Raw genomic sequence first — 18,140 nt, 5'->3', positions numbered from 1 at the left:
TATAAAATTGTAAATGGCTGAAAAGTTAGAAATATCTTGAAAAAAAACTTATATCAAATTAAAATGTAAAACACAAATGGTACTATTTTTTAATTTATCCTATCCTAATTTAAGTAAAAATAATTTTAATTCTCCTTTAAAACGTATTATACCATAAAATTTACTTTACTCAGTTCATATGTGATATACGGACCATATACCATACTTCCTATTCCAATCCAAGTCCGTTTTATGGTGGAGCTGTATATACTTACCTGTTGAATTGTATTATAATAATGCAACAGTATATTATAATATTTCCTACAAAATATTAAAATTACTATATTTTACAATATTGTTACAATTTTCCAACAAAATATGAAAAATTCGATAATGTAATAATATTGCTATAATTTTTGTAAAATTGTGCTCTATCAAATATTCTAATATTGCTGTAATATTTCATGCTGTAGAGATTAATTAAAAGATGAAGTGCTCAGAAATGCCCCCAAGAAAAATTTTTAATTTTAATTATATTTTTTACTAATATTATATTGTAATTAAAACATTAGTATAGTTATACTCTTGTGAAATAAAAGAATGAGAAATATAGAAATAATAATAAATTTTACAGAAGACTTGTGACAATGAAAGTGTAACAAATTTTTCTTATCAAAAAAGTAACTTGTAACTGTAACTTCGTTACAAGTAACGAGTTACTTCCATTCCCTGCCTATAATGGAACAAAGTCGAAATGGATTCCTATCGGAATTGTTCAATTATTCCCTAGATTTCTACTGTGTTTCTTAGGGAAAACGGAATAATTCTGATCGGAATCCATTCACTTTGTTCCATGATAGGTACTCTGATCGTAACCGATTCAAACCAGGTTTCCAAAACGAGGGCGGGAGCGCTCTTCATGCGTCGTTTGAACGGACTTCCTCTACACATTCACATCCGGTTCAATTCCGCGCGTAACTGATTATAAAAGGGAATGAGCAATAATGACAGGCGGACAGAGCGAGAGAATTGACGTGTAGAGTGTAAAGAAGGTGCTTTTGCAGAATCGGCCACGCAGGGTGGATTCGCCGTGATCGGAATCGCGAGGAGCAAAAAGAAAAAGAGAAAGAGAGAGAGAGAGAGAGAGAGATAGAGAGAAAGGGAGAGAGAGAGAAAGAGCAGTGAAATAGACATCGTGAGTTTTTTAACATTTGCAGAGAATGGCGAGCCGCGACGAGTTGGTCTCGCAATTCGCGGACGTAACTGGTGTTGACGCCGAGAGAGCGCTATTTTACCTTGAGTCATCCGCTTGGCAGCTCGAGGTGAGACAGCACATTTTACGAAACGCATCGCGGGGACCGAGTTCGTACGCGACGTGCTCCGCAATAATAACGCACGGGCGTCCTCTCGGTCGCAATAATCTCCGCCGCGGCACCAGTTTTATAACGTGTTATCGCATTCGTCATAACGGTTATCATTTATCCGGCGGCCCGGTCGTCTTCCCTGACGTTTAACACTCGCGTCGTATACCTTGACGCATTCGTTATCGTGGATAGCTCTCACGTATAGCTCCTATAAAAGTCACGACAAGTTCGTGACGACGGTAACCATTACCGGCGGGATGTAAGATTACAAGTTTGTCGAAGCTTGACCCGTCCTATCACTGTAAGGTTTCTTCGTGTAATGAGATTGTCGAAAATGTTCTTCGACAATCTTATCACACGTGTTGGCACGTAGTTTTTCTTTGTAGGTTGCCTTGACGAGTTTCTATGAAAACGATGAGCCAGCTGAACTAGTGACCGAGACTATCGATATATCACAACAAGCCGAAGGATCGGAAGATAATACGGGCGCAATGTCAAATAAGCAAACGAAATCTGACTCGACAGAGTCGAAGGGTGCTAAATCCAAACCCAGATTCGGGACGTTAAACGATCTTCAGAATACTGACAGCAGTTCTGAAGAGGAAGAGGGACAGGCGTTTTACGCAGGTGGTTCTGAACACAGTGGACAGCAAGTTCTAGGACCAGGAAAGAAGAAGAAGGACATTGCCAGCGACATATTCAAGTCATGTCAACAGCAATCTATCGCTGCAGATTCCCCAAAAATAGGAGGCCAACAAAGGCCGAACACGTTTCTAGGCACGGGATATAAATTAGGTCAAACTAGCTCGGATAGCGAAGGTATTTTCAAGCTTTATTTTATAAAAGATTGACGCAAATCTGATAAACAAATATTACATTCTATGTGTAACTATAGTGGTGATGGGAGCAAATATAGATCAACAATCTTCAAGTGGTCTTATTATATTAAAATTATGGAAGGATGGATTTACAATAAACGATAGTGAGATACGATTGTACGAAGAGGCTGAAAACAGAGACTTTCTAGATGCCATTAAACGAGGTGAGATCCCAGCAGAGATTCGTCAGCAGGTACAAGGAGCGGAAGTACGACTCGATATGGAGGATCATCGTCATGAGACTTATGTTCCACAGAAAAATAAAGTGAAAGCCTTTTCTGGAAAGGGACATATGTTAGGAAGGTATGTTAAGGATTTATTTCATTATATTATTAGGAATCAGAGCCCATAATAGATTTCGGATTTAATTTCTGTATTTCTTAAATTTTATTTCTGTAATATAACAAATGTTTCAGCCCATCGCCAGCTACTGTGGGCATGACGGTTCCAACAGATCCTGCTGATCAAGCTGCCAATGAAGAACAAGCGAAAAAAGAACTGGATCTAGATGCTTCAAAACCAACTACAACATTACAAATCCGTCTTGCAGACGGCAGTATTGTAAAGGCTCAATTCAACCTATCGCATACAGTCGCTGATCTTAGACGATATATAATAACGTATCCTTTAATTTTAAAGTATTTTTAATTGTGCCTACATCTTTTCTAAGTTAGCCAAGAGATTAAAAGAGAAGAGTTTTTTCTTAATATATAATACCAGTATGAGACCTCAGTATGCTCTAAGGGATTTCAGTTTATTAACTGTATATCCAACGAAGGAACTTGCAGAAGATAAAACTATTGAAGAAGCTGGTTTACAAAATTCGGCTATAATGCAACGACTGAAATAATAAACTTTTTTAAATTCTTAGATTGATGTAACGATGAGATACCAAATATATGTTAAATCGCTTAAAAATAAAATTTCTATGTATTTTTATTAGGAATATAGAACCTTTTTTTCTATGTTCTCTTTTATTTTAGCGTATATTTCCTATTTCCTATGATCACGTACATTAATTAATTTCAAATTCAACGATGTTTAAAATTACTATAAAAGTCTAGACGCTAAGTCATTTATTTAATTTTCAAAATAAGCATTAGTTAAAATATTTATATCTAATAGAATTACCATTTTAGAGTGTATCTTGTCAATATACTTCGCTCCCAATATAACGCAAAGTCTAAAATCGGAATACAAGATGTCTTTTACACAATTCTTGCAAAAATGTCATATAAGACATCTTATGTTCAAATTTGGATTTTTGTTTTCTAGGCTGTAATAAGTGTATGTTTGTTTGTTTGTTTGTTTGTTTGTTTGTTTGTGTGTGTGTGTGTGTGTGTGTATGTGTGTGTGTGTGTGTGTGTATATACAGCATAAAAAATACAAAGTGTGGAACAGTTGAAAGTAACAAGTAGGAATGCTTTATTACAGCTTAAGTTTAAAACTTGAAATGTATACAAAATATTAATATAACTGATCATATTATGACTAGTTGTATAACTGTCATGTGATGATTAAGGCACCTAATATGAAAGACTGCATATAATTATGAAATACCTATATATGTATCAATGAAATAGTATGCAAATGGAGCACTATCCAAGCTTGTGCAAATATTAACTTATTATTAGTCACACAAAATTCGCATATCACTTTATATCCGCATCAAGCAACTTGTAAAATCCAAGATATTTTCTAAGAATCGACGAGTTTTGTACATCTTGGGCAAATCTCAAAATTGTGAGATCTTCTACTTCTCGACTCTCTTTATAATTATCACAATACATGTATTGATTCACAATAATCAAATCATTTCCTATTTCTTTTGTATATACATGAGTATTCTGTAATGATACATATGGCTTGTGTATATAAATAGAACGATTTTCCAGAATGTTTATATCGGTTTTGGTCTTCTTCAATATCGTCAGTGTAGAATTGGCATATTGTTTATTGTCAGCTTGTTGTGTGCAAAAAGTTATAGTTTTGAGCTTATAGCGATCGGCTATTAATTTAGTTTGTTTGAAATCTGCCAACAAATCAATGGTTGCATGATGGTACTTTAAGTTTACATACTCGTTCCATGAAAGAGCAATAACATAAGCGACACTATTGTATGTACGATATAAACAATCTGTCTCAATGATTTCTCTTATGACATTTTGATCAATCTCCATGAAAGGAAAGTTCCACGGTATAACGGTATATGTAAATTTCCAAAAAGAAGTTGGATCGTTTGCCATTTCTTTTAATCTACTATTAAATTCATTTGAAATTCCAGAATCATATATAATGAAATTATCCATTCCGATCAATGCATGGAAGCTGATGAAGCCTATCATATCTATTGATTTTGTTGGCTTCATCAATGATTGTGTCACACACACTCCTATCCTGCTGTGGCTTAAACTCCTTGGCTGTATTTTTATAGGAAAAATAGGTGCATAATCAAGATACTTGTTAGACTTTGTAACAAATGTTATCCCAATGGGAGTTTCATCACTGATGTATGTACAAACAAAATCATATCCTCCATATCTTGAACTTTCTCCTAAACTTGAAATAACTGCATTGCCAATAGGAATAAATCTATAACTTCCCAATATAGGTTTACTCTCGTTCTCAAAGAAGACAAGACATTGCATATTTGAGACACTGTTTATGGTCCCAAGTCCAACTACCCGTATTTCCTTGTCATTGATGCTGTATGCAGAATATATATACAAATCATCCTCCAGACGTTGCCAAGAAGGAATCGGTTCGTCAAATTTTGCATTGAATATAGTGAAAGTTGTACTTAAGTTTGCACAATTTGTATCTGCTGTTCTTGGCCCAGGTTTCCCAAAATAATTAAAAACTTCTAAGACGTACCTCAGCTTATTATATTCATGTCTATAAATGAGCAACGATATGAGGCTTACTACCGCTATAACAGCTAAAGCAGCTTGATAATATTTTCTCATATTGTTGATGGTTATATTCTTATTCTCATATAATGTTGTTTCTAAAGACTAAGATAAATTTTTTACGTACTTCATAATCATTCCAAAATTATGTTCAGAGGTTATTCTGAAAGAAAAATTAACGGATATATATCACTTAACTTCATAACATTTTTACACCATTGTTACATGTATACAATTATCAATATTTCTTACTCTCTGTTTGAATCTCATCATTTTAACTAGAATTATTATTCCTCACCAACGAGCATCTCATAACCATAAATTGCCCGCTTTATTTTAAAATATGTCAATTTTTTTATCTTTGATCACGATCTTGATCTTTGATCTTCAATGAGAATCAAGATTACTACGAAACTTCAGATTAATTTTTATAATTTATCTTTTAATAATTTATTTTAATTGCAGTATACACAATAAAAAAATATGACATATATACATACACATCGCATACGTCATAGAATGCGTTCCATTCCTCGCATGGTGCGCATAATGCATAGTTTCGGTTATCCTTGTTGCTTACTAAATATAAAACAAGGACAATGGATGCATCATGCGCAACATGCGCGTTACGGAACGCACCTATAGTGAATTTCTATTGACGCAAATGCGCGTAAATTCATCGTGCTGATTGGTTCTTGTGAATTTTTAGAGTCTCTAGCTTTTCTGGTAAAGCGCCAATTATAAAAATTATGTACTAAATTTTTTTACAAAGTGCAAAAAAATGGTAGGAAAATGCAAAGAAAAATCAATAAGACACAAAAATTCTTATAATTATCATATATTATAAATACAATCTCTGTTTACATATATATGTACGTATGTACTATCCACAATCTATACAATTGCATATTGTTCATATAATAGTTCTCGCACTTTATAGTAATCCTCGGAAATGCAACCTTCCAGTATTACCTTTCCAGCCTCGTGCTAAAATAAGCATAATAATTACTTATCTAACTACAATATTTTTTATAGTAACTGTACTTTTGTAAATATAATTTTAAATATTTCTTTTAATAAAGGTGCAAAAAATGTATACATAGGCAATATGAATAAAATCGCGTTTTTACTAACAAAAATGTTACAAACAAAACAAACCCTTCTGACGGCGATAGTATTATTACAACACCATAATACTCCTCCACTAAATTCTGAAGGAATGTTACTTTTGTTCAAAATCTGTTTAAAATCGGATAGTTTCAATTCATTTATGAATGTTGTTTGATGACCGGGAACCTGTAAAAGTACAGTTTATGATGTAAATTGAATTTTTACGTTCTCCCAACTATATCTCACCTCATTTAATGGCAAAGGTTCCAAAGTTAATATTTTATCACTTTCGTCAATTGCGTTCTCGGATTCAGTATCGGCAATGGCATCTCGACAAATCTGATCACGTGCAGTTATCATAGCATCTATCCACGCCACTTCAGAATCGCCTTTACCTTTCGAGAAATTCAATCCGCTCACTAAAGCATCAGTCAAACGTACCTATAATGAAAAATACATTTCACATAATGGCATATCAATTTTTATTTAATACATTTTTTAATTAATACAAATTAAAAACAAAAGAAAAAAGTATAATTATTTAACATTAATACTATTAATAGACATAATAATTAAAAATTACTTGATAAATATGTGTTTCCGTCGTGGCGTCTAGTGTTTCTCCTCTTCCTGGAATAAATACTCTTGCACCGGTACTTTGCGCCTGCTGCGCTAGTATCTCTGTGTCTTGAGGCGAACCCCTGACTAACACAACTCTTCTTGGTCTTAACTGCGCCAAAATTTTCTGTAAAGATTCGCCGTCGGATCTACCTTCAAAATCTATATATGTTACTGCTGCATTAACGGTCATTGTACGTGAAACTTGTACACATTTTGTCGGAATATCCACGGTTACTTCTGGATGATAATTAGATTCATCCTGCTTCATTTCTGTATTCTCTTTATTATCCTCTACTTCGGGTACAGTCTCTGCTATTTTATAATCTTCCGGTCTGTAATAATAAATAGAAAAAAAATTTACTTACAATTTATTCATAAAAATAAACAGATAAACAAGCTATGGATTATTAATTATTGTTAAAATATAAATATAGATGCAAATAATTATTTTAACATGTATATGCAATTTTATATACACATATATAGACTTTTAAAAAAACTCAATGCATATGTATAATATTAGAATTAGACTCTTATTAGACTTTTTTATTGATTAAATATATTGTGGTGTATAAAAATATCCTTACTTTATAATTTCTCCATACTCATCTATTTTAATCTTTTCTTCTACAAATGGAAACATGGGATGTTGCTTTTTACTTTGTTTAAAAAACCCAGGTTTACTTTCTTGTTTCACTAGTAAATCATGCTTTCCCCTGCCACTACCAACTTCTATTTCATCCTCAGACTCAGAACTCACATCCGCGGTTTCCCTAATAAAACACATATTATAAGTATAATTAGTAACATGTAAATTTTTGTTATAACTTGATAAATGGATATACATCTATTATATATACATCTGTTCTTGTTTCAGCTGCTCCTGCTTTAGCTTTTCTCTTTTTTGATATTCTTCCAATTCAATACCTTCGAGTTTCACTCGTCTCTTTACTTCTAGCGTAATATTTCGATTGCCTCCTTTCTCTACTAAGTCTCTAGCAAGTGTACCAGGAGATGTTCTGCTCGTTAATATAATACTGTTTTGCGGATTAGAGCACCATTGAAGAAATAATTCACGGGAAAATCCACATTCCATATCTGGAGTGCTTGCAAGAACCACCTAGATATAACAATTTAAAATTAGTCTTCAAATCAAACAATTTAAGAATTGTAGAAGTTTTAATTATTTTATTTACCTTTGGACTTGGGACTTGATTCAATTCAGCCATACTATGACAAAGTTGCAAATGTTTAAATTGGAATGGATTATTACGTGCACCTTCAAAACTTCTCATTAATTTATCACTCATCCATTCGATTTGCGATTTTGCGAATTCTACAACATTGTAGCTCACATTGTTGAGAAGAGCTAATGAATAGGCGAGTAATCCAGATTCCTTATTACGCCATAACTGATCCAACATATGTGCCAACTCCAATACACGACCAGCCGTATCTACACTAACTAATACATTTCCACCACCTCGTAATGTTTGCAAGATATTAGCTAAAACACAAATGCAAATAAAAATACATATCTGTTAAAAACACATCTTTACATTTATATATATCTATTTAATTTATAATTTTATAGAAAATGAGAATAAAATAAAAAATATGAAATTTACTCATCAATTTTTCATCTCTTGTTCTTCTTCTGGCTTGCTGATATGTAGCATTGAATGCATCTGTTATCAGTAATGATGGTCTTTGCAATCTTTCCAATTCACAACCGTTCAAGTGACGTTCCTTTTTATGATTAAAATCCACAGCATATATTATATCCTCTTCCCCAACTTTCACAATCTTCCAGATTGTTCCACCAATCATGTGTCCTGCTGGTAAAGGTGTCAATGTAACACCATAGCCTTTACCTTTCATCGATATACTTTGATTATATTTTAACTGTACAATTTTATCAAATGCAGCATCAACATCGTCTAGAGTAAATAGATCAAAATCTTCCATATTATGACGAGACTAAAATCAATATAAATAACCAAAATATTAATTATTAAAATATTAATATTTCTTCAATATACTTCTTTTATATTTCTGATTAAAGAAATATACCTGATATATATCGTACATAAACATTTGACCCATTTTATAGACAGGTATGGTAGCATATATAGGACAATTCAAGCCACATTTACCTACGAGATATGGTAACGCACCTAAATGCAATGGGTCTGGGTATGAAAGTAATACCGCATCTATCTGATGTACATGTCTAGAAACATAAGAAATAAAAGAAATATTATACAATATTAATAATATATATAATTAATTATTTTTTGTTACAATAACAATGTTTATATGAGCAATACCTCTTCAATTCTTTTATGAAATCTTGATCAAAATTTTCATCCCATCCACAATCTAACAATATCCTCAATTCATCCACTTGCAATATGTAGCAAGGTGGAGATTCGTTCATCGCTCCGGAGATAGCATGAAGTTTTATAATAGATGTCATTTTGTATATTTTCTTTAATAATATATCACAAATGTAAATCTCAAACGGAACCAAATATTAGTCACTACTTTTTTTAAGGTTGTTTAGTTGTTCCTTCAAACTTCTATCATCCTAACCTAAAAAGAAAAAGAAAACATTGGCTTGTTCTTTGCCGAATACAATGAATTTGTACTAAACTCAGACTGGCATTACATTTGTCTTAAGTTTGGACTATTTATCAAAATTTTCGGAAAATAATAGTAGAGGAAAGTAAAAAACGATATTGTATCTGTAATAATCACAGATACATACCGATGCCGGATTTGACGCAGGCTAACTGACAACACCTGCGCAAAAAGGCAATGAATTAAAAGGCAACATGTTGCATCTGTGCATTATGCAATTGATCAATCGATGAATTAAAAAAACTCACCCTTTCATAATTTTTATACCATCATATTTTTTGTACATATTTTATTGTGATTAAAATTATTTTATATCAGTATAGCTTTTCTCATATACATATATATATATATATATATACTACTATGTATATTTATATGCTATATTATTTTTTAATTATTAAAGTTGAAGCTTTTAATATAAAATATTATTGAAATTAAAAATTTTTTTAATATATTTCATGTGTTTGTATAACTTTTTTATTAACTACTAGACAAAAGTGTTCATACAAATTATTAATTCAGTAAATATGGTATATTGAGTGTAAAAGAGGGTAAGATAAAGATTTATTTTAATTTCTCTGTAAACAAGACTTGAAAATTGAAATAGATTGAAATAAATTAAGATTTTCAGAAATATACATTCACAAATAAAATTATAATTCCTTTTTAAAAATAAATCTTTTTCAATCCAAATGTATTTTCATTTAATTATAGGAAATGTATCAAAGCACATTTGTATGCCTTCGAATCTGAAAATATAGAGCTTATTCTTTTTGTGAATCGTGAATATTGCTTAATTCAAAATTCTGAATAGGACATGCAATTTTTCTATCCAAATATAAACTCAGTTGAATCTAATTGAATCCAATTAAATAAAAAAAGTTCCTTTTATTCAATTAGACACAATTGACTTAAAATACGCATAAAAAAATTCGATCCATTTTAATCCATTTTTTATTACTAGGTTTTTTATTGTAATACATTTCTGATATGTAAAATACATATTATATTATTCATCTTATATGATCATTAATCCTATCTTGCTCTTTTTAACCCCAATCATCACTATTTATATCTTGTACGATATCTGTATCTTCTCTCGGCAAATCTTCATCCTCGATATAGTTTGCTATCTTCTGTTTTTTGTTTTTCTTACGCTTTTTCTTATTTAATGACTTTTTCGTTTCTGTTTCGATTTCCGTTCCCTTCAATCGTAATTCAAACTCGCTCTCTTCTTCACTATCTTCTGCATTTCGCTCATCCAGTTTCTGCTTTTTCGGTGTGTTCACCGGTACATTAAGTACTTCTTCGTTCTTCGTAAGAAGTTTAAGCATCTGAGATTTATGAATTTCAATCCAAGAAGTATAGAATTTGGATATTTCTGTGCCATCTGTTTTCATTCTATTTTCCCAATTTGTGATTTCTGCTATATTATTCAGGTTTATCATTGATTTAATACGCTCAGCTTCAATATATTTTCTATTTTCTTCAATCATATTTAGAAGCTGTTTTATCTTCTTACAATAAGCTGCTACATGGCACTTTTTCAGAAATGCTTTTAACTGTAAAACAAAATACATCAATTCGATTCATTTATGATAAATCTAATAAAGTCAACAGTTTCTGTTTTAATTTTTTTTTTAAGTACCTGTATTATACAAGGTATGTATAAATCTGGAAAATATATCTTATAACTATCGTTTGCTGCATTTTCCAATATAAATCGATAAACAGTTTCAATAATACTATCCTTGAAACCATTCTCTACTAATTGCGATTTTGACATCCTTAATATACAAATAAGTGGTATAGGTTTCATCGTAACTGCTTTATGTTTTTTGTTAAAATCATAAGAATCCAGTATCTAAACAAAAAAACTTGACAAAATATTTGTACATTCTAAAATTACAATTATTCAAGAATAAAAAATTGTTGATACCTCGAGAAGAAATGGTAAAATAGGTATAAATGTCCTTGTTTTGTTAGAAATGATTATTAACATTTCTATGCAGTGAAATCGCAATGGATAGTACTGTGGCGTTGGAATTACTTTTATTGTTCCAACAATTACCTTAATTAAGTTAATAAATAAAATTAGTTTTTATTATAAAGCGGGGAGCACAGACTTTTGCATAACGCATAAACCATACACATAAAGAATTTGATTGGTCCATTGACTCATGCATAAGAAAATAGGCCAATGAAATTCCTTATGCACATACTTTATGCGTTATGCAAAAGTCTGTGCTCCCCGCTTAATACTTTTGAGGCTATCACAACACATGGGTATTTTTGTCAGAGGTACCAAAGGTTTGAAGGTTAACGCCGTGTCATGATGCATTGCTAATTATATTACCCACAAATCTTTTGGCACCTCTGTAACTTTTATAATATTATGTATATAATAACAAAGCTTGTTTATCCATTTCAACCAATGTAGAATTTTGATTTTTACTTTTTATCTTTTTCTAATTCTAAAAATTAGAAAAAATTAAAGAAGAAATAATTATAAACCAACATATTAACATTAATCTACATTAAGAGAAATAAACATCCATTATATACAACTAATACCTGCACTAATGGATACAACAGTGATCGTAACATCGATTTCTCTTTTGATTTAATTATCAATTCTGTCCAAAAACGTAAAGAATTTATGTACTGCCAATTATATACAGCTTGGAAGTTTTCCTGGAAAAAAAAAAAAATTAAATTTCTGAAATAGACATCATGAAAAGTACAAATGGTCTTTTAAAAATTACTTGTTTTTTTAATGTTATGGCATTTCTTAAATTAATCGCTAATTGCCTAATATATAAAAAGGCATGATTGTATGAAACATCATGGTCGAGTAGATAAATTTCAACTAAAGAATGTTTCATAAAATTTATTCCTGGTAATGTGTTAGGTGAAACAAATTTTGAATTCTGAACATATTTCACATACATGGTCTGAAAGAAAAACATTTTTAATAATACAATTGTAATAGAAACAATTCATAAATATTCTTTTTATAACATTTAGAACTCACCTTTAATAGTTTTTCTAATACAGATTTTTTGTTAGTTGCAACATGTAGTATATTTAAAAAAGCTGTAACCTGAACAGTTTCTTCTGCAGATGACCAAAACTTTATCAAAGTCCTTAACAATGGTTTAGTTAAACGTGAAAACGAGCAAGTGTAAAGCAACACTTGGCGTAAGTGCTTTAGAAGTATTGTGAGAATACTGGATGATGCTACACTTTGTAATAACTATGAAAATGATATACATTAGTATTATATGTGTAACTTAAATAAGATAATTAAATATTTAACAAACACATACTTTGATTAAATCAGATAAGTACAATTTTAAAATATATCGTATTTTTACAAATCTAGTGGATTTATGTGCTTCATGTGATTCTTCATCTAGCTTCAAAAAACGTTTAAATGCATCAGGCAGATACATTATACATAGTTGCATTACACCATTGAATACTAAAATTTATCAAATTTTAATAAAATTAATTAAAAAATATAATAAACAACTTAATAATGGAAGTTGGAACTTACTAGCACTTCCTTCTACTTTATATTCCGTAATATTCTTAACACCTCTTGCTACTTCATATTCTATAGTATTCTTAGCACTTCCTTCTACTTTATGTTTCATAGTATTCTTATCAGGTATTGCAATACTGTCCAAAGCTGCATGGAAGGCTTCTACAGCACATTTAATAGTGATTATCGATCTACAAATTAAACATAATGTACAGATATTATTTTGCTATTAATTCAACAAAAAATAAGTCAGCGATACTTACTTATCTGTTTGTATTTTTTGTTGCCAAGTTTTCAATAACTGTTTAGTGATTTTCTTTTTAGAACCACCTTCAGTTTCTTCTGGCTGAAAATCACTATCATCGCTAGCAACCTATAAATAATATTGCTTGAAAATAAATACAAAAAAATAATTAAAATTGTTCATAAAAAAACTTACCACTAAATTTTCATTAGGAACATGTCTATTGTTATTTATTGAAGAATTATCATCTTTGTCATCTTCGTCATCTGATACTTTAAAATCCAAAAGATTTTTGTCATTATCTTTCAGATATTGATAAAACTCGGGATCAGTGTCTTTCAATTTTATTAATGACTTTTTGTGTTCTGCTGGATCTAAGTTATCTTCACTGTTATCACTATCCATCTGTTCATTGTTTCTATTATCTATACAAAAAGATAATAAAAAATAAGACATATAATTTAATTAATATAAAAGAAAGAAATCTAAATCTTTTTTAGACCATACCTATATTTTTATCTTCTTCACTATCTTCACATATATCGCTATCTGTTTCAAAATTCTGTTTAAAAAACTCTTCTGTTGTCAACTTACTCAAATTTTTTTTCTTTTTCTTAGCAATCACTAACTTTCTATTTTTTGATGAGTTAAGAGATTTCTGACTTTTCTTCTTCACCTTCATTTTGACGATAAATAAACTTTACAATTGATTCAATTAATCTAAAAAAATATTGTAGATTGTAAGTGTAAAATATATAATTGAATACACGTGAGTGAGAAATACAATATGATTAACACTTTCATAACCCCATCTTTTTATATTTAAATAGTATGTAAAAAATTATTTATTTTGTTACATAGACACTTTTTTCTTGATTATAACCTATACTTCATCCAATTATTAATACATAAATCATAAATAAATGTTATTAATCTACACTGTAGATTAGTGATCTGAAAGCACATGGAAAAATAAGAGATATGTGTTTATAAATGTATTGTATACCATTTATTTATGATTTATGTATTATTATAATTATTGGATGAAGTATTATAGGTTATAGTTAAGAGAAATGCTGTGTAACAAAATAAATAATTTTTTAAATACTATTTAAAAAGATGGGGTTATGAAAGTGTTAATCCATATTTCTCACTCACATGTATTCTCAGTTATATTATTTTACAGTGATGCGATTTTCAAACTGCTTGCAGCCTGTAACCTCAAAGTTTTCAGCAAGGACCAACTGGGACCGCAACGTGAGAATATTTTGCTTACTGCGGCGTTTTGTCGTCCCGGCCCCCACTACTGAACTCGTCAATCAAGAAGAATTGACCAATCACATTGGTCACGTGACCAATATGATTGGTCAATTCTTCCTTCATCCGAGAACTCGGTCCGAGTTCTAGCATCGTGGACACAAGGCTTTAGCGAAATTCTGCGAGAAAGAGATGCTGCGTTCCGTTTCACACATATGCGCGCATTTTATATAGTGAGCGTCACGTATACTATAGGGGAATAGCTAAAACATGGCGGACCAATCACAAGTGATACCCGTATGGCGCCACTCTGATTATAGGCTCTCTAATCTGACTCTAGTGCCATGCTTTTCGTTATGTTTTCAGCAGTGCGAACAAACTTAACCTAATTTGTCGTTAACGTTCGTTAAATTCCATAGAATTAACGCGGTTTGTGGTTGTACCTCATGACTCGTGAAACCGTCTAATAAGCTTCAAGTTTTAAAAGCAAGAGAATTATCTTCAAATTATTTCGATTAAGAACGTAATGTACTTAAAAGACTATGTATAATAATTTAATTGTCATTTATTTCGACAAGTATTTAAGATAATACAAACTTTAAATATATTCATGGACATAAACAAATCTTTATATTTTTGATTAATTTTACAAAACTATAAAAGAGATAAATAATTAGATATACTTTAGATGCTAATTATACACTGTTCATTATTTAATTAATTCTTTAGTCAATTCTTTAGATAATTATAATATCTCCTATCTAGATGACTATTAAGTCTAACAAAAGGAAAAGAAATATTTTATTTTTATTATTACAGTATAATAAATTTCTAGTTTAAAGTAAAAATGAAATAATGTAAAGCTTAAAATTTACAGAGATTTTTGTAAAATTTTCATCTACAATGGAAAACAAATCCGAAAGAAAAATACCATGTATTATTGTACTTGGCATGGCTGGTGCTGGAAAAACATCATTTGTCTCTAGACTTGTTTCTAAATTATATAATAAAGGAAAGCCATATGTCGTTAATTTAGATCCTGCATGTAAAGATGTTGCATATCCTGCTAATATAGGTAAAAATAAGTTCATATTTAATATGACTAAATAATATTTATTTATTATACTATATTACATATAAATTTGTATACATGATCAAAATTATTATTATTATCATCATTATTGTATTATCATTTGCTTTAAACAGAGCTATGTTCTTTTTTAGATGTAAGAGACACTGTAAATTACAAAGAAGTGATGAAACAGTATAACTTAGGCCCAAATGGTGGTATAGTGACAAGTTTAAATCTTTTTACCACAAAGTTTGATCAGGTTATTGAGCTTATTAACAAAGCTAATAAAGAACACAATTATGTGATTTTTGACACACCAGGACAAATTGAGGTGTTTACATGGTCAGCTAGTGGCTCGATTATAACAGAAGCATTAGCATCTGAATTTCCAACCATTATTGTATATGTGGTAGACACTGTGAGAAGCGTCAATCCTGTTACGTTTATGTCCAATATGTTATACGCTTGTTCTATACTTTATAAAACTAAGTTACCTTTTATAGTAGTTATGAATAAGGTAATTAGATCTTTTTCTGACTAATGTATGATTTAACAATTTAAATACAATCACTTCAAAGATGCATTACTAATATGTTTTAGATTGATATCGTTGAACATAGTTATGCAATTGACTGGATGCATGATTTCGAAGCCTTCCAAGAAGCACTCGACAAGGAAAGTGGTTACATTAACAATCTTACACGGAGCATGGCACTTGCATTAGATGAGTTTTATAGTCATTTGCAATGTTGTGGTGTTTCTGCAGTAACAGGTGCTGGAATTGATGAATTTTTGGAGCTGGTCGAAGCTGCCGTAAATGAATATGAAACGTAAGACCTCATATATTTTGGAAATATGCAAATTGCTACATAGTAACGGTATACAATACAGTTATATGTATATATATTGTAAGAGTTGGGCCAAGAAAAAATGACGGGACTCGAACCGAAGCCTCGAGAAGTTCGGATTAGAAAGCCATTGTCTTGCCGCGGAGCAGTCGACAGTAGAATCTTAGTTTATTTCCTACAATATATATATATATATATATATATATATATATATATGTTATGGGTTTTCAAATACAATGTCATCTCCTTTATACTCCTTTAATCACAACTTTTATATACAAATTTCTATATAAAAGTTTGTACTCGTAATATTTAATTTTCCAATAATCCTTTTACAAAAACCAAGGCATACTTAAGATTTGCTCGCGTTGTATACTTTAACATGCTCCTACTATGGATCCTACTCACTCCAATGAGCATATTAAAATAGGAAAGGTAGGCAATAGTAGGAATATGTTGGAATATGTTAAAGTCAATTAAAGCATGCGACGTGAACAAATCTATAGGAAGACTGTCAGATTCAAACTTAGGAACTATTAACTACACATGCAAAGATTGCTTTTATATGAAGCAATACGTCACCTTATATTTTTGTATTTATTATTATTATTTGTGATATGTAAGTTGTTTTATTTTTAAAGGAATTACAAAAAAGATTGGGAAAAATTGAAGACAGAGAGAGAAGCTCAACGAAAAAAGGCAGAAAAGGAACAATTAGAAAAGGCTAGCAAAAAAACAATAGGGGAAGCTATGTCTTTTGTATCAACGGTTAATAGTGGTCGCGACATTTCGGAAATCTATTTGAAACATGCATGTAATGAATCAAGCGAAGATGAAGATGGAACGGAAAACAATTTCGAGGAAAATGAAGATGAAAAGGAGAAAGAAGAAGAATCGTTTAGAAATTTCTTAGAGAGACATAGAACGGAACAAGCTAAACGCAAGAATAATCGGGAATCCGAACCTAGTACAAGTAAAAACTGAACTATATATACAGTTATATGTATATATATTGTAAAAGTTGGGCCGAGAAAAAATATCGGACGCTCGAACGCGAAGACAGAACTTGAACCGAGGCCTCGAGAAGTTCGAATTAGAAAGCTAGTTTACATTATAATATATTTTTATAATTTTTTTGTAAATAAATTATTTAACAAAAAATAATTTTAATTTTCATAAAATGTTTTAATTAAAAGGTTGCTCTTACCTCATTTATTGTAAACCAAATATTTTTCAATTAAACTTTAATTTCTAACACTGTCTACATATACATTGAGATAGATTTTACTATAATTATAATGTAGAAAATTTTACTCCTTATCGATTGTCAACGCCTACATTTATAATAAAAATAAAATTATATAATTCAGATTTAAATCTAGCATTTATATATAGTGTTTTATATTTTTTGATTTTCAACAAATTCAATTATCTTGTCGAAGTTTTTGTTTTTAACTACATTTTTTAACTGTTTAATGTAATTTTAAATTAATGCTATTTTATTCAATATTGATTTATGTATTTAATTTCGATTTAAGTATATCCTATTAATCTAATAATCTAATTTCGTTTTAAGTGTTTATTAAACTAAGAGTAATTAAAATTATTTAAACTGTGTGGACAATAATGTGATTGAGATATATGATATGTGTTACATTTATCATGTTG

The 18,140-nt window shown here is 30.4% G+C and overlaps 5 protein-coding genes across 6 annotated transcripts; 2 read left to right on the top strand and 3 right to left on the bottom strand.

The window, feature by feature from the left end:
* Nucleotides 1-963: 963 nt before the first annotated feature.
* LOC108775317 (NSFL1 cofactor p47) lies at nucleotides 964-3,111 on the top strand. Of its 2 annotated transcripts, none has more exons than XM_018541648.1 (5): nucleotides 964-1,174; nucleotides 1,730-2,162; nucleotides 2,239-2,524; nucleotides 2,638-2,841; nucleotides 2,942-3,111. In XM_018541648.1, the coding sequence occupies exons 2-5, from the start codon at nucleotides 1,835-1,837 to the stop codon at nucleotides 3,069-3,071; spliced, it is 948 nt and encodes a 315-aa protein (XP_018397150.1). In that variant the 5' UTR covers nucleotides 964-1,174; nucleotides 1,730-1,834; the 3' UTR covers nucleotides 3,072-3,111. The 2 variants fall into 2 exon arrangements, with proteins under 2 accessions (XP_018397150.1, XP_018397149.1); XM_018541647.1 differs by having other exon boundaries at nucleotides 964-1,301.
* A 762-nt stretch (nucleotides 3,112-3,873) lies between these two features.
* Nucleotides 3,874-5,254, bottom strand: LOC108775307 (uncharacterized). The gene has a single exon (XM_018541636.1). It carries the CDS (start codon nucleotides 5,185-5,187, stop codon nucleotides 3,874-3,876), a length of 1,314 nt encoding a protein of 437 aa, XP_018397138.1. The 5' UTR covers nucleotides 5,188-5,254.
* Nucleotides 5,255-5,989: 735 nt separating this feature from the next.
* On the bottom strand, nucleotides 5,990-9,390 carry CPSF2 (cleavage and polyadenylation specificity factor subunit 2). Its single transcript, XM_018541650.1, has 10 exons — nucleotides 9,192-9,390; nucleotides 8,935-9,094; nucleotides 8,490-8,841; nucleotides 8,058-8,368; nucleotides 7,722-7,981; nucleotides 7,449-7,634; nucleotides 6,824-7,193; nucleotides 6,487-6,681; nucleotides 6,289-6,426; nucleotides 5,990-6,117 (listed from the first exon to the last, which is right to left on the bottom strand). Exons 1-10 carry the CDS (start codon nucleotides 9,338-9,340, stop codon nucleotides 6,025-6,027), a joined length of 2,214 nt encoding a protein of 737 aa, XP_018397152.1. The 5' UTR covers nucleotides 9,341-9,390; the 3' UTR covers nucleotides 5,990-6,024.
* Nucleotides 9,391-10,542: 1,152 nt separating this feature from the next.
* Nucleotides 10,543-14,550, bottom strand: Noc2 (Nucleolar complex protein 2). Its single transcript, XM_018541652.1, has 13 exons — nucleotides 14,480-14,550; nucleotides 13,803-14,015; nucleotides 13,491-13,720; nucleotides 13,315-13,424; nucleotides 13,152-13,242; nucleotides 13,064-13,097; nucleotides 12,834-12,988; nucleotides 12,539-12,760; nucleotides 12,270-12,458; nucleotides 12,079-12,198; nucleotides 11,444-11,575; nucleotides 11,153-11,368; nucleotides 10,543-11,066 (listed from the first exon to the last, which is right to left on the bottom strand). Exons 2-13 carry the CDS (start codon nucleotides 13,975-13,977, stop codon nucleotides 10,554-10,556), a joined length of 2,187 nt encoding a protein of 728 aa, XP_018397154.1. The 5' UTR covers nucleotides 13,978-14,015; nucleotides 14,480-14,550; the 3' UTR covers nucleotides 10,543-10,553.
* Nucleotides 14,551-15,006: 456 nt separating this feature from the next.
* Nucleotides 15,007-17,631, top strand: LOC108775323 (GPN-loop GTPase 1). Its single transcript, XM_018541653.1, has 5 exons — nucleotides 15,007-15,075; nucleotides 15,430-15,627; nucleotides 15,777-16,141; nucleotides 16,225-16,454; nucleotides 17,114-17,631. Exons 2-5 carry the CDS (start codon nucleotides 15,456-15,458, stop codon nucleotides 17,454-17,456), a joined length of 1,110 nt encoding a protein of 369 aa, XP_018397155.1. The 5' UTR covers nucleotides 15,007-15,075; nucleotides 15,430-15,455; the 3' UTR covers nucleotides 17,457-17,631.
* The last annotated feature ends 509 nt before the right edge of the window (nucleotides 17,632-18,140 follow it).

This window comes from Cyphomyrmex costatus, unplaced genomic scaffold, assembly GCF_001594065.2.
Source record: "Cyphomyrmex costatus isolate MS0001 unplaced genomic scaffold, Ccosl1.0 scaffold297, whole genome shotgun sequence".
Lineage (NCBI taxonomy): Eukaryota > Metazoa > Arthropoda > Insecta > Hymenoptera > Formicidae > Cyphomyrmex > Cyphomyrmex costatus.
This window is presented reverse-complemented; position numbering and strand designations above follow the sequence as displayed.

What these genes read in the sequence shown, in the direction of transcription:
- LOC108775317 (XM_018541647.1), top strand. Translation starts at nt 1,200, where the DNA reads ATGGCGAGCCGCGACGAGTTGGTCTCGCAATTCGCGGACGTAACTGGT. An exon ending in CATCCGCTTGGCAGCTCGAG is followed by an intron (nt 1,302 to 1,729) that starts GTGAGACAGCAC and finishes TTTTCTTTGTAG; the next exon opens with GTTGCCTTGACGAGTTTCTA. An exon ending in AAGGGACATATGTTAGGAAG is followed by an intron (nt 2,525 to 2,637) that starts GTATGTTAAGGA and finishes CAAATGTTTCAG; the next exon opens with CCCATCGCCAGCTACTGTGG.
- LOC108775307 (XM_018541636.1), bottom strand. Translation starts at nt 5,187, where the DNA reads ATGAGAAAATATTATCAAGCTGCTTTAGCTGTTATAGCGGTAGTAAGC.
- LOC108775323 (XM_018541653.1), top strand. Translation starts at nt 15,456, where the DNA reads ATGGAAAACAAATCCGAAAGAAAAATACCATGTATTATTGTACTTGGC. An exon ending in TGCATATCCTGCTAATATAG is followed by an intron (nt 15,628 to 15,776) that starts GTAAAAATAAGT and finishes GTTCTTTTTTAG; the next exon opens with ATGTAAGAGACACTGTAAAT. An exon ending in GCCGTAAATGAATATGAAAC is followed by an intron (nt 16,455 to 17,113) that starts GTAAGACCTCAT and finishes TTATTTTTAAAG; the next exon opens with GAATTACAAAAAAGATTGGG.
- Noc2 (XM_018541652.1), bottom strand. Translation starts at nt 13,977, where the DNA reads ATGAAGGTGAAGAAGAAAAGTCAGAAATCTCTTAACTCATCAAAAAAT. An exon ending in TAAAGTAGAAGGAAGTGCTA is followed by an intron (nt 12,989 to 13,063) that starts GTAAGTTCCAAC and finishes GATAAATTTTAG; the next exon opens with TATTCAATGGTGTAATGCAA. An exon ending in ACATACCTTGTATAATACAG is followed by an intron (nt 11,067 to 11,152) that starts GTACTTAAAAAA and finishes TTTGTTTTACAG; the next exon opens with TTAAAAGCATTTCTGAAAAA.
- CPSF2 (XM_018541650.1), bottom strand. Translation starts at nt 9,340, where the DNA reads ATGACATCTATTATAAAACTTCATGCTATCTCCGGAGCGATGAACGAA. An exon ending in GAGTATGGAGAAATTATAAA is followed by an intron (nt 7,194 to 7,448) that starts GTAAGGATATTT and finishes TTATTATTACAG; the next exon opens with ACCGGAAGATTATAAAATAG. An exon ending in ATACTATCGCCGTCAGAAGG is followed by an intron (nt 6,118 to 6,288) that starts GTTTGTTTTGTT and finishes TGCTTATTTTAG; the next exon opens with CACGAGGCTGGAAAGGTAAT.